A 15028-nucleotide genomic window follows, 5' to 3' on the forward strand; every position below is an offset into this window, starting at 1 on the left:
CCCTACGAGTCAGGAGGTGCTGAGCCAGCAGTGGGACTGGTCCCCATAAAGATCTTGGGTCTGTGGCTGGGTCACTGCAGGACAGCAAGGCCATCTGGGAAGGGAAGGCTGGGTCTGCTTCTGAGACCTCCCTCTAGGGCCCCCCAACACATGAGGGCAGTCCACTACCTCCTTCCCCCTGGTTCTGCTCCCCAAGAAACACCTGTTCCTCCCAGAGCTGGACATCCACACAAGGGCCTATGGGTGGAGGAAGGGGCTGCAGGCGCTGCCCTCCACATGTGCAGAGCATCTGGCCCCTGCAGCCCTGTTTCCAAAAACCAGGTGCTAGGAAGACAGCCTTCCAGCACTCATGGATTTTCAAGTCATGCTGGCTGGTGTCACATGTGCATGCAGCCACCCTAAATCCCCCAGCAGAGGCCAGGCTACAGAGGGCCCCAGGAGGGAGCACAGGGAGATACATGACACACACACGGTGCTTGGCCAGGGCCCTGCCAGCCACAGCCTCCTGCGGGGGAAGGACCAGCCAGCCCTCCTCCAGGGGACCAGTGGGCCTAAGCCAGTGCCCAGATACAGGAGGGGAGTGCTCCTGCCCGAGTGGGAACAGAAGGTTCTTGTACTTCCTGTATTAAATTCTTGCACTGTTCACAAGATAACTTTCACAAACAGAAAAAAACAAACCCGAAAATGAGATCCTCAGCTGTGTGCCCACCACAGAGCACAGCCCCAGCCCTCTTCTATTCAGCCAATCTTATCCTGTTCTCAGAAAAACCAAACTCTTTTTGAATTTAGTCTAAGAAAATCCCACAGGGGCCCCCACTCCTTCTGGGCCACCGCTCGGGGATGGGGCCATATATCAAGCCAAGGTCAAGAGGGATCCAGAGACCTACCGTGGTCTGGGTTCCAAGGGATCACTTACCGCTTCATTCCACGACAGAGAAACCAAAACTCAGTCAAGTCCTGATGTGAGAGGCTCCCAGAGGGCCCCCCAACCCCGCCAGGATCCAGCCCCCTCCTTTGGCTGTCAGCCCCCCCACCTCATATTGTTTATGGCTCTGGATCACATCCCAAAAGAAACAATTACAAAGCACACAAGGTTTCAAAAACTGGTTTATGGAGAAACAGCCCCACAAGGTCCCATCCAGTGACAACGCTGGGCACAGGCTCACAGCAGTGGCTCCTCGGGGCGTGGCCCTGCATGGCCCCTGCTCCAGCCCACCCTACACCAGAGCAGATGCCTGGGGGGGACAGCGACTCCCCACACCTCACCTGTGGCTGTCAGGGCGTGGGACTTCAAGATCAAGCAGCATAAATGTGCTTCTTCTCCAAGTAGGCTATGTGATCTCAAATAACAACCAAAAGTAAAATCAGACTAAAAAAGCACGGGTTCGGAGCCCTTCCTAGGTTTGGTTGGTCTCCCTGTGAGCACACAAAGGACCAAGCCTCGGTGCTGCCGCTGGTCGCCCATGCCACCGAGCACTCGGTACTTTGGCACTGTTTCGTCCCTGTGCACAGCTTCGGGCAAACCAACAGCGTCATGGCTTTCTCTACTCACTCAACGCTTCTGAGAACGTGTAGCCAGGTGACATTCCGGATCTCCCAAACACAAAGACAGGGACGTCAGCATATGTTAGCACTGGGATTGGCCACGGACTGGGGCACGCTAGCCTCAAGCCAGGGAGGGCTGCACGAGAACATTCCCATAAGCATTCCTAGCACTTGGAGCACGAAGGCAGAAGACGGGGTGAAAGGTCCTCACACTGCAGGACAGCCTCCTCAAAGCACTGAGTCTACACGGGGCGCTCATCCTCAACAAAGCAGACACCGTGGGCACGAGGGGCTCAGAAATCCCAGGAATCCCGTGACTGAGTTGCCAAGTAAAGGGACTGGACAGGTTCTTCTGCATTCCCGCTCACGAGCACTACAAGGTGACCACACCTCAGCAGGGCGAGACACCCGGACAGCCCACAGATAGAAATCCAGCCCCGAACATGGCAACCGTCGAGCACAGAGGATCAGCTGGCTGACGGAGGGGCCTTGCCCGACTGGGTCCCAGCAGTAAACCACGCCAGGTTCTCAGGGAAAGAGGAAGTCTGCCATGGCGGCTCCGGCTCGAAGTCTGTTCCACATGAAGTGGGAAAGCAGGCCCGGCCTGCTCCTAACCATAGGCCACCGTGGCAGCCCTCCCGCCCTCTGCCTTGGCCAGAAGGAACGCTGGGGGTACAGGCACCCACCCAAGCCGCCTGGATCAGGACAAGAGGGGAGGGAGGGAAGGAGGGAGCGGCGGGTGGCTGTGACCCTGAGCAACAGCCACAGGGAGCCAGCTGCCCAGACAGAGGGACTGAGGGGTGACGCCAGGAAGCGAGGCCCGGTCTGGACCGTGGGAGGGAGGATTCTGGAACTCCCGCCTCACAAGGCCTCCAAACCTGCTCCCCAGCAGCAGACACTGCAGGTCTAAGCTGGGCGGGCCAGCGTAACCAGAGAGACCGCCAGGCCCGATTCGCACAGGGAAGAAATCAAGGCCATTTGCAGCAGCTTTATGCAGGGAACCTTCAGCCCCAACACAGAGGAACCCAAAGACTCACATCTGAAACCTGTAATCACGTGCTTCCGGGTCAAGTCCAGAACAGCACATGCCCAGGTGTGCACAGACACAACTGAGGCTCCTGCCACCATAAAGCACAACAGACGTCCCCGGTGTCACGGCAGCTCGGTGGCGAGTAAAGGTGACATCAACCGGCGGAAAACGTCCAAAGACCAACCCGGATCCACCTGCCACTTTCCCCCAGTCAAGCTCCACAAGGGCATAGACAGCCCCTGAATTGGGCCATTCAGGTTCCTTTTTGGGACCTGCTTTATCAAAATCCCAGCTGCCTTTAGGCTTCCAACCACAACTTCAGCCTTGTTGAATCCTCACCTGCAACAAATTAACGGGCTGGAAGCCGCCCTGACGAGTGGGGTGCGCACTCTGCCGGAAGGGGCGCCTGCTGGGACTGGTTTGCACGGACCCTGCACACTCACCTACAAACTGGAAACCAGAACCGGCCACGGATACGCCAAGTGGGAAACAACACGTACTCTGGGCCCCCGGCTGCGCAGGTGACACACTCTCACCATCCACCGCCACAGACCCCGCCTGGCATTACCCAGGCCGCTGCCCACCCTTCGGCCCCACAGGCCCCCGTCTGACACCAGAGACGGGACGGTGCGAATGCAGCCAACAGCCACTGCCAGTGGAAACCACGTAAAAGGGCCCACGCTCCAGAGGCAGGTCCCACAGTCTGGGTTTGAGACTGGTTTTTCATCAGAAAGGTTCATCTTCGATCCAAATGGGTTTCAAGGATGAGGGGAGGCCCAGGTGGAAAAGCCTCAGAATGAGCCTCTGAGCGAGCCCCAGGCTCGGGCAAAGTGGGACACACAGCGGCCACACACCCAGCGGGCCTTGCCCCGTCCTGCCCGAGGCTTCGCGGACGTGGTTACTGCCATGTGGGAGCAGCCACAAGGGGCAGGGATGGGAACGCTTGGAGGCTTGCTTGGTCCTGCGGAAGACACGAACACAGACCACGCCTCAGCCTGACTCCAGGTCCTACCAGAAGCATGTGAGGGGCGAGCTCAGCATCTCTGACAGCCGGCCAGGAGGGACCCCCCCCCCCCAACCTTCTCCACTTGCCTCCTTCCCGCGTCAGAGTCTGGACAGAACCTCCTAGAAAGTCTGCCTTTTAGGGGCCGTGCCCCAGAGCTTATCAATTCTATGATTCTGGGAAGCAAAGGAAGTTCAAAGTTGCCAAATGTACTGAAGCTACAGCAATAGGGATTTTTATTTAAAAAAAAAAAAAAAAAAAAAAAAGGCCAGTCAGGGAGAAATTCGTCAGGAAAACAGGACATGTTTCATGGGACATCTCAGGTTGGTCTCTACATGAAGGCACCACAAAGCTGCCCCCTTCCCTGGGGTCCCTTGCCCCCAGCACAAGGGCTCAGCACAGTCCACCCAGCAGGGACGAGCCACAGACAGGGGGACGAAGTCTGCCCCCCGCCCCGGTGGAGCGCCTGCCATGGAAGGGGAGCATGGTGACAGCTCTCTGCAGGCTGGAAGCGGAGCAGGAGCTAATTCTTGGGGGTCTACGTGCATTCAGGGCTCTGTTCTTCAGGAGACACTAAGATCAGCAGAGACCTTACAACACTGGGTCCCCAAACGCAGGTGTCCATGGGACACGGGCACACCACCGGCAGAAGCGTCCGTGCTCAGGGTCTCCACACTGGAGGACCCCGAGATGCCTGGTCTCCAAAGTGCATTCCACATGTAGGGGGTGACTTTTCTAGAAAGCTGCCCTGTTACCCACAAAGGGGCTCCAAAGTCATCTGGTGCAAGCACTCTGCTGCTTTAACACTTCTGAGAACAGCACCTGTGTATACTAAGCAAATGGGAAAAGGCAGGGCTGGTTCAGATGTGGCCCTGCAGAATTCTGAAGAAGGTTCTGGGACAAGTGGCTCAGCTCAGGGTTCTGACACCAGAGCATGTGCAGGAGGTGGATGGGGGGGTGTGTGCAAACAAATGCCCTGCCTCGAATTGGCTGCAGCAAAGGTCTTGATTCTAAAGCTGGAGAGAGGCCAGGGCCTCCAAGCTGCCCAAAGGCCCACCATGACGTTTCCTACTGACCCGTATCACTAACCCCACTGCGCGGATTCACAAGCCCATCAGAGGTGAAATGCTTCTGTCCAAAATCCAAGCAGGTTAGTAAAGACACAGGAATTCAGTCCAGGGTCCTGGCCTGATACACCCGACCCCCTGGAGCTCCCTCACTGCACACACTGTGCCCCACCCAGGCTGTAGAACGCTCACCTCACAGAGGCCCTCGCCCCAGACCCTTGCCAGACCGCAGCCACGGTCACTCGCCTCACACATGATCCCGATCGTTAGCCCCCAGGGTCGCTCTGCCTGACCCAAAAAACGTTCAGCAGGCCAAGGACAAACCCAGTTTCTCCAGCTGAGTTGTTCACAAAACTGTGCAGCCAGCCCTCTCCATCAGTTCTGTCCTGGGTCATTCTTTCTGTGAGACAAGCTCAGTCAGCCTTCCCATGAGCTACTGACGAGGACACAGGCATACGTCGCACACTCTGTACAGAGTTTTGGGGTGGCTGGGCCGAGACTCCTACGAGGTGGGTGTTCTGGTCAGAAGGCCGAATCTCCAAAGTGCATGCTGCTTCCCGTCCCGGGCGGCAGGGTCCGGGGCCCCGGGAGCCGCCCCACAGGAAGTGGCCCGTCAGGAGGTCAGGGACTGGATGTTCTTCAGCATCTCCTCGAAAGCCTGTGGGGACGGCGCCTCTGCGTTCCGGAAGGTGGCCCGCACCCTGCTGTACAGGCTGAAGGATTTCAGCTCGAGCCAGATGAACCCGAAGCGGTCCTCGTCGAACAGGATAAAGACTCCAGGAGTGCGCTCAGGGCTGGTGAAGCCGTGGCCGGCGATGAGGCCTGTGCCGTAAAAACTGAACAAAGACAAGAGGAAAAGTGCATGGGGAGGGAATGAGAGGGACCCAGAAGGAGTGCACCGGGCCCCAGTCCTGCCCTGTCCTCCTGGGCTGTTGCAACGCCCGCCCCCCGCGCCCCTGCCAGCCCCTCCTCCCGCCAGCAGGAAGCCGAAGGCCTCAAGGCCCACAAGAGCCCGTCTTGCCCGGATCACCTAGCAACCCTAACTGCCCAATGCACCAAACCACGGGCTGACGGTTGGGCTCACCCAGCTAAAGGAAGAGGGTCTCCAGCAGCCCCAACCACGTACCGCTGTCCCAAAGGACACCTTCACAAAGCTAGCCCAGGTAACCAGCCTTAATTCCAGGGATGCTTATGTTAGCACGTCAACGACTCAAATACAATCAATAAAGACTTACTGTCACGAACCCAGCAGGCAGAACTTCCAGATTTCCATAAGGCCAAGTTTCAAGTTTCAAGACCAGGGTCAGACTAAGCTACGTTTACGTCTTTCTTGCCAAGAATTTGGGGCTCCTACAGATAGGTAATAGGGATGGGGGCTGGGCCCATCTCCTGGGACCCCCACCTCCAGCCACCACACCAAGGCTCCCCTGGGCGGGAGACGAGAGCAGGCCTGTGCTCAGGAGGGTGTGCACAGGAGGGTGTTTGGGGAAAACCTAACATGGGAAAGCAGCACCAGAGGCCACAGGGAGGCCAGGTCCTGAATTGGTGCAGTGGCAAGGCCTCGCAGACACAAGAACCGAACAGGAGGGACCGCAGCACGCCCCTCCCAGGTCACAGAGCCCAATATTCAGCAGGTCCTGTGTGTCCACCGCAGGGCTGGCCTCAGAGCGCCCTGGGGAGCCACAGCTGAGCCACAAAACACTACAAGTTTTCCATTTCCTAAGGACAGCAGAGCCCTATTTCATGACCTTTGATAAATTCACATCAGTCGAAATCCTACCAGAACGCGATTTGCATGCCTCCTCCAGGAAAACCCAAATTCAGCCACTTTGGTTGACAACTGAGCAGCATGAAGAAATGGAATTGATTTTCCCAGTGGGAGACAACAGAACACACGCTGATCTCTGCTCAGGTTCCTGGAGCTGGGCTCCTGAAACCCACATAAATTCCAAGGGGATAAGAACACCAGGAGGTGACTCAGGTGGCTCCCAGATGGCAGGTGGATCAGAAGCCTGGAATCCTCGGCTGCTCCGCGATCCCCCAGAGAGGGGAGAGGGCTACAAACGGAGCTAATGACCGACCAGGCCTATGGGAGGAAACCTCCAGAACAACCCACAGTATGGGGTTCAGGGAGCTCCCAGGTGGGGGAACACGTCCACCCCAGTCCCAGGGCGGGTCAGGGTCCCACGCATCTCGTCGTGTGGCTGTCCATCTATGTCCTTTGTCACCGCCTTCAGCAAGATAGTGAATGTAGTGTTTCCCTGACTTCCGTGAGCCGCCCCAGCACATTCATTGAACATGAGGAAGGGGTCGCGGAATCCCCGACCTACAGCTGGCTGGTCGGAAGCACGGAGACAAACTGGACTGGTAACAGGCGGCTGAGGGGGCAGGGCAGTCTTGCAGGGTCTGACATCATCCTGGGTGCACAGTGTCAGGACCCAGTCGAGTGGCAGACACCGGCTGGCATCATGGAGAATTGCTTGCAGGTGTGGAGCACTGGGCGCTCAGAGCCAATTTAGCCGCCCAGCCCATGCAGACACTTCAGTCCTCCTCGGGGAGCTCAGTGCCCTGCCCACACTCTAGTGGGCATGTGAAGTGCCAGTCACAGGGCCCAGGGGTCAAGGCAACAGACCTCTGCACATAACTGGACACACGTGGAAGCCAAGCAGCTATGATGCCACGAGACGGGTCATTCCCTCAACACGTCCCCTAGGGCGACGGTCCAGGAGAACTTCCTGCAATGATGGAACATTCTAGACCTGCAGAGCCCAACACACCCGTGGCTGCCGGCTGGGGATGCGGCCAATGTGACTGAGGACCCGAGTCTGTCCTTTTAGGTCATCTCAGCTCCAGCAGCCCTGGAGGTTAGGGCTGGGGTGAGGGTCTCCTCATGCGTCCTCCAGGGCTGGGTCCGGGGCGGATGAAGGGAGAGGCCTGAGACAAAACCCTAAGAACATGAGTCAAGAAGCAGGAAGCCGGCCCTGCATCAGGGAACCTCCCAGCCTCCGTGGGGAGGACAGTGCACCACCAGCCCTTTACACATGCTTTCTGAGTTGGGAGGGAATCCACAGGAAGAAATGAAGGACTGACGCTGGAGTATGTCCAGCAGGAGACGGAGGGACACCCCCAACAGGCCTCACCGGCAAGGACACCAGGTGAACTCAAGCCGGCTTCTAGGGACACAGGTTGGGGAGGGCCCCCTCCTCACCGGCTACCTTCGCCACCGCCGGTAGACTCACCTGTCTACCCTTCCCCTGACTGACTGTGCAATGGCAGGCATCTGAGAGGAGGCCTCACGCCCGGTGGTTCTAATAAGCCCCCTTTGAGGCTCCCCAGGGGTGAGAGCTCAGGAGCCCCCGAAGTCTGAGATGTGGCTGTGCAGCCCAGGGAAGGACAATGCACACTCGGGCCCGAGCTGGAACCCAGAGAGAGTTCCCCGCCCAATGCAGCGAGCCCTGCGCTGGCCCCACAGCCCGCGTCCACGCCGGCTGGGCAGGGGGGCTCTCCGGAAGGCCTGTCGCGGCCGCCCTGGCATCCTTACCACATCCTGCAGGTGCGGGGGTAGTCCTCGTTCCGCGAGCTCACGCCCACAGGCAACACGAACGGCTGCCCCTGCCCGGACTGGGCCGGCTGCTCGGGTGCAGGCGCCGCTGCGGCCGCGGCCTCTCCGTCCGCAGGCCCCCCGCCCTTCTCGGCAGGCAGCTCCACGCTGGGCTGGGCAGGGCCCCGCTGGGGCTCGCGGGGGCTCTGCAGGGCGCGGCCCTCGCCGTCCTCGGCCCCGTCCTCCTGCTGCTGCTGCTCCTGGCGCACCTGCTCCCGAACCTCCAGGACGATGCGGGACAGCTCGTTGAAGCTGCGGAGGCTCTCCACGTCTGGCAGCTGGATGCGGTGCATGAGGTCGATCTCCACCGTCTGCTGCCCAGCAGGGATGTTGGGGTCACCCTGAGGAGCGAGCGGGCGGCCGTCAGCGGGGCTCAGAGACCGGCACAGACACGCTGCACGGTTTCCAGCTCAGAGCACAGCACACCTCTGGCCAAAGGAGCTCACTCCAGCATTCCCACTGACTTAGCAGCAACTCCTTACGAAGTAAGAACGTCTTAGATGCCCGTAAAAACTAAGTGCCTACGGCAGGCAACCCATCTGTGAAGGGGTCTTTGAAAACACGGACCTGACAGCATCCGAGTGACCTTGTGAGGTGCACAGGCCCCTGGCACAGTGGCTCATGTGTGCTTGAGACCTCCAGGTGTAAAAACCTTCCCAGTCTGGAGGGGCTAAGACTGGGGCTTAGATGGGGCACCCGGGTGGCTCAGTTGGTTAAGCGTCTCTTGATTTCTGTTCGAGTCACAATCTCACGGTTGTGAGATCAAGCCCCACATTGGGCACCGTGCTCAGAGTGGAGCCTGCTTAAGAGTCTCCTTTCTCTGCCTCTGACCATCTCCCTCTCTAAATAGAAGAAAATAAGATAAGATAAAAGAAAAAAACTGGGGCTTAGAGAAGTGCACAGACCCTCCTGGCCTGAGCGCCAGCCCAGATCTGTCTGTCTGGGACGCAAACGCTCCTGAGCCTGAACCCAGGAGCTCCTCCAGGCCCTGCACCTCCGCACGGGACCCCAGGGCTGCGCTCTGCTCACAAGGAGCCTTCCCAGAGCACAGGGGCCCTGGCCGACCAGGATTCAAGAAGAAGGCTTTGTGAGAACTAGGAAGAGGCATTCCTCCCCGGGACGCTTCGGTGCACCTGCCAGAAAGGCGCCCTGGCTATGCAAATGACAGGTGAGCACGGTGTGACCGGTGTCGATGAGGCAGGGACAGAGGGCTGATTTGTTTAAGACCCGCCCCCGCCACCTTCAGCTCAACAATCCTCCGACTGTGTGCACCAGCTGCTGAGGTCAGGACGGGCAGTGGGAGCCCGTGTAATAACGCAGGGGGCTCCGATGTGGCAGCACCCTACCGTCACCTGGGGAACTCCTGGAGCCACGCACCCAGGTCGCCCTCCATGGATCAGAGTCTCTAGGGCCCGACATCAGTGTTTTCTCAACATCCAGGGACTCTGGCGTGTGGCCAGGACCGGGTGCCATGGGGTAAGGCCACCTGAGAAATGCTCCCGATCCCCTAGAGGTCTCGTGAAATGCAAATCCTGCATCAGTGGGTCTGGCTAGGCCTGACACTCTGCGTCCCCGGCAAAGCCACGGCTCCAGGGCCCACTGTGAGTAGCCAGGGTGGCGCCAGACTCACCGTGATCTTCGTGCCCCTGGCCCGCTTCCCGTGGAAGCTGAGCATGACGATCTCTAGGCCGTGGCTGCCATAGGTGCCTTTGAAGAGGCCGGGTCTGATGAGGTCGTCCGGGTGGCTGGGCGGGAGGTAGATGCGGCGGTACGTCAGGCAGTTGCTGTGGGGGGAACAGGTGGCTTGAGAGCAGCTCGGGTGGGGGGACGGGGAGGCAGAGTACAGAGCTCACGCACCTCCCTGCCTGGTGACGGAGGGCCGGCAGGGCAGGGCGGCCCGGTATAGCCCGGTTAGGGTCCTCCCAGGCCAGTGGGGGGCAGGAGGCACGCCGCGTTACTGAGCCTCAGTCGTCGCCCCCTCAAAACACACGCAGGGCACACGTCACACCTCATCGGATTCTACCAGGGCTTACGCTCTACCGGGCACCGCAGGGCAGCTGTGGCGGGTAGAGCTCTCTGCAGAGGGGGAGGGGATGCCACTCCTGCTCTGTCATCCCGGCACAGGGACCCGAGACTGCAGAGGGGGCGTTCGCTGCACCAGGGGTTGTTTACGTGGGACCCGGGGACAGGGCCCAGGGGCAGAGGCCAAGGCAGGGAGAGCAGCTAAGAGAGGCGGAGGCCCCCCCCAGCAGACGAGGGGAAACGCCCTGAGGCTTTGGCACACGGGCCAGGCTTGTCAGAGCGCGCCGCTGCTGGATGCTGGCGACAAAGCAGACAGAAAACAGACACCAAGGTAAGGCACGGTGGGGAGGATAGAAACTGTACTCACAGTACTCCGGGAGAGACTATGCTCACAGTACCTACCAAGAGAGGGTCTGTATTCACACCACCCACAGAGGGAGCTGCGCTCAGTAACCATGAAGGGGGACTAGGCTCACAGTACCCACAAAGGGAGCTGCACTCAGTGTGCATAGGGACGGAGTGTGCTCAGTACCCACAGAGCAGGGGTGCACTCGGCACCCATGGAGAGGGACTGTGCTCAGTACCCACAGAGCAGGGCTGCACTCACAGTACCCACAGAGAGGGACTGTACCCAGTACCCACAGAGCAAGGATGCGCTCACAGTGCCCATGGAGACGGACCGCGCTCAGTACCCACAGAGAGGGACTGTACCCAGTACCCACACAGCAGGGCGGCGCTCACAATGCCCACGGAGGAGGATGCACTTACTCGTACTGACTAGTGTAGATAAACTTCATCAGGATGAGCTCCTGCATGTGCTCGTGGAAAATGTCCTCCAGTGTCCGCCCCCATTCTTCCCTCAGCCACGTGCGGAATTCCTTCCAAGAGAACACGGTCATGAAAACCACCATGACTCACACGTAAGGCCATTCCCCGTGGCACTGAGCGGATACATGCAGCATCTTACAGCTTGGGCACGCCTGCACCACAGTCCCTCTGGGGTGGACGGGATGGAGATTCGGCTGGCCAGAGACAGGGGCTGCCATACTGTGGTCTCCCGGGACCTGGCCTCCCTCCTGGGGGGTGAGTCACCAATGAAAAGTAAGGGGCTCTGGCCCCCACTTTCCCAAACTTCAGGAAACAAGAGGGACCGTGGGGTCCCTTCAGGCAAGGCTGGGGCCACAGCCCACGTCCGGAGCTCCCAGGCAGCAGCCACATAAGCCTCGCTTCCGTGGCCGCCATGGGATATGGTGTCTAATCCAAGCCTAGTCCTCAGGCTTCTGGGCTGCAGGACTCTTGTCGCTAAACCCCGTGCTGGTCACACTGGCTCGAGCCGCTTTCACCGGCTGCCAATGAAGAACGAGATAGGTGTGGCCGGAGGAGAATGGAGGTGTCTTCATAGCTACGTTATACGTTCAAAAAGTTTATTTGCAAGAAGGCAGGTTCTATAAACATGTGTCCTCAAAACTCAGTAATTCATTGTGGAATCAAACCATGTGAAGGATATTTAGTGCTTAATAACTTCATGGTGTGTATTTAACCTAATCCCCAGCTCTGAGTTCTGAACTCAATGTAGCATTTTTAATGACCGTCTAAAATTAGCTTTACAAACAGAAGCAAGAGAGATTTAACAACAACAACAACAAAATACAGAAGAGCTATGATCCGTCAGTTGCTTTAACACATCACTGCCTAACCTCGAGCCACAGTGACTGAAGCACCACAAGCTCAGTGTGTACAAATCAACTGGAAGTATCTGTATCAGGAGCACAAAACTGGAAAACGAACTTTTACGTCCTATTTGCAGCAGCCTCAAACAACACAAGACCTGGGATCACATGTTAGGAAACACGTGTGTGGCCCCTGCTCCGACAACCCACAGCACCGAGAGGGTGCGAATGAGCCTCCGTGACAGGGGTGCCTGCAGCCGGGAGGACTCAGACCAAGCCAGCAATTCTCTCCGAATCCATCTATAGACTCAGCGCCATGACAGTCACAGTCCCACCAGGATTTCTGTAGAAAACGACAAGCCGATTCTGAAATTCATATGGAAATGAAAAGAACCTACAACATCCAAAGCCATCTTTCAAAACAACAAAGTTGGAGGACCTCCACGGCTCACATTATGACTTAAAGAGAAAACCACAGTGATCAAGATGGTGGCAGGAGCATCGGGACTGACAAAAACATCGATGAAATGAAACGGAGAGCCCAGAAACAGACCCATTTAGCTCGTCAGCTGATTTCTGACAAATATGTCCAAGCCACACAATAGGAAAAAAAAAGTCTCTTTCACAAATGATGCTCAAACAACTGGACAGCCATGTGGGGAAAAGGAACCACGATCCCGGCCTCACACCACACACGAGAAATAATTCTGGATGGGCCACAGACCCAAACATAGCATGAAGCTACCACGCTTCTGAAAAGAGCGAGAATCTTTGTTAACTTAGGGATAGGCAATGTTTTTTGGGTTTTTTTTGTTTTTTTTAAGTTTGTTTTTGAGTGAAAGAGAGCATGCGCACACGTGCACACAAGCGGGGGAGGGGCAGAGAGAGAGAGAGAAGGAGATACAGAATCTGAAGCAGGCTCCAGACTCTGAGCCTTCAACGCAGAGTCCGAAGCAGGGCTTGAACACACGAACCTCAAGATCATGACCTGAGCCGAAGTTGGACACATAACCGGCTGAGCCACCCAGGTGCCCCTAATTTGTGAAGGTTTTTCTTTTACGGTTATTTTTCTGTATCTTAATAAACACTGCCTGTCCCAGGGCACCCGGCTGGCTCAGTCACTTAAGAGTCCAACTCCGGCTCATGATCTCACAGTTTGTGAGTTCAAGCCCCACACCAGGATCACTGCTGTCAGTGCTGAGACTGCTTCGAACCCTCTGTCCCCCTCTCTTTCTGCCCCTCCCCCACTCATTTTCTCTTCTCTCAAAATAAATAAACATTAAAAAAAAAGAAAACTGGGGCACCTGGGTGACTCAGTTGGTTGGGCATCCAACTTTGGCTCAGGTCAAGATCTCACAGCTTGTGCGTTTGAGCCCCACATCGGGCTCTGTGCTGACAGTTCAGTCTTGAGTCTGCTTGGGAGTCTGTGTCCCCCTCTTTCTGCCCCTCCCCCTACTCACACACTGTCTCGCTCTCTCTCTTACTCTCAAATATAAATAAATATGGGAGAAAAAGAAAACACTTGACAAATTATACTTTACCAAAGTCAAAAGCTTCCACTCAAATGGCTGAACTCATGGAGGAAAGGCCCTCAAAAACTCAAACCAATAAGCAACAGATAAAAATGGAATTGAAGTATAAATGAGCAAGGATTTTGATGTTACCATGGTGAATAATCAGACTTGAACTAAATACCACGGAAGATGGCTTGTGAGGAGTCGTAATCTTATTTACTTTGCATGAAAAGGTCAGAGTCATTAGAAATAGCAACCAGGCCCAATTACTCAGAACAAAGGCCTTTGAAATATGTTTATTATGCAATTATCTCATGAGAGGTCCATGCACAAGGAAAACACAGGAGCCCGGAACACAGAAGACAAGAACAGTAATTCCCAGAGCTTGCTCACCACGTGCCGGCGCCATATAACCATCGTGTTCATCTTCACAGCAGCCCGGGAGACAGGTGCTAGCGTCTCCCCCATCCTACAGAGGTGTGGGCCTTCGGAAACCCTTCCTATGTCACCAGGAGTAGGTGGCAGAATCACACCTCATCCAAAGTCCACGTGCTCCCTGGCCTTGCTTCCACCAGGGCCACCCTCAAGGCCGGGAGGAGCACAGGAAGCAGGGGGCTCACCCGCCCTGGTGGGTTGTGAACATGAACCAGCAAACTGACGACACATAACAAGCATCTGGAACATCTTCAGGGCCTTTTACCTGGCAATCCCACAACTGTATGGTCCAAAAACCAGGTAAGGTTTTTGCACAGAGTTCAGGCAGTTCAGTTCCAGGAAGGAGCCTGGCGTCTCTCCCAGGCGGCCGTGGCCAGGCCTGGTGCTAAGACTTTCACATGCTGTGCCCTACTCAGCCCTCCAGCTCACGTGGGTTCTGCGGATAACTGCATGGCCCCATTTCACAGGTAAGGACTGAGGCTCTCAGAGAGCAAGTCACTTGAGCACGTGGTCAGGAGGGCGTGGGGAAACACAAACACCTGAGCCCATGCCCGACCCCATGCCCGACTGCAAGAGAGAGGATCACTCTCATAGAGTCAATGACCTCAGGTGACAGATGGGATGTTGCGGTCAATGAGACTGGGTCTAATGAGACTGGGAAGTATTTCTGGAACAGCTAAACAGCTTTAAAAAAAAAAAGACCCAAATTAGATAGAGTTAGATTGTAATTACATAAAAAAACAATTTGGAGAATGTGAAGGGATAACACAGGACAAGCACAGGGGCTGACCCTGCGTGGGGCTCCAACGAATTTGGGTCTGATGATCAGAAGGTGACATTTCAATGCTCAGGTGAAAAAGTACAAAAGACAAAAAAAAAAAAAAAAAAAAAAGGCAAAACAAAAGCATCTTGCGTCCGTTCAGGAATGTAGCGTGAGAACCTCTCCACACGACAGAGCGCCAGGAGCGAGGCCTGGTCGGGAGGGATGACGGACACCCACGGCATCTCAGGGGTGGGGCCTGCCCATCCTGCCTCCCTCCTCTCTTCCCCATCTCTGCTCCTCCCTGCAGCCCCGATTTCCAGAAACCTCAGGCTGGGGGCTGGACAGGCAGAGGGTGGGCAGGGAAGACGGCAGCTGGGC

General features: G+C 56.7%; 1 protein-coding gene across 3 annotated transcripts in view; it reads right to left on the reverse strand.

Annotated features, from left to right (window-relative positions):
• Positions 1-1089: 1089 nt before the first annotated feature.
• FBXO31 (F-box protein 31) overlaps positions 1090-15028 on the reverse strand; it is a 45147-nt gene continuing 31208 nt past the window's right edge. For all 3 annotated transcript variants that reach the window (XM_047846219.1, XM_047846218.1, XM_047846220.1), the window contains 4 exons: positions 11037-11146; positions 9877-10030; positions 8187-8587; positions 1090-5481 (listed from right to left, as the gene is read on the reverse strand). In XM_047846219.1, the coding sequence (XP_047702175.1) occupies positions 5259-5481; positions 8187-8587; positions 9877-10030; positions 11037-11146 (888 nt within the window). In that variant the 3' untranslated portion in view covers positions 1090-5258. The remainder of the gene's footprint in view (positions 5482-8186; positions 8588-9876; positions 10031-11036; positions 11147-15028) is intronic.

The sequence above is a fragment of the Prionailurus viverrinus genome, unplaced genomic scaffold (genome assembly GCF_022837055.1).
Source record: "Prionailurus viverrinus isolate Anna unplaced genomic scaffold, UM_Priviv_1.0 scaffold_38, whole genome shotgun sequence".
Classification (NCBI taxonomy): Eukaryota; Metazoa; Chordata; class Mammalia; order Carnivora; family Felidae; genus Prionailurus; species Prionailurus viverrinus.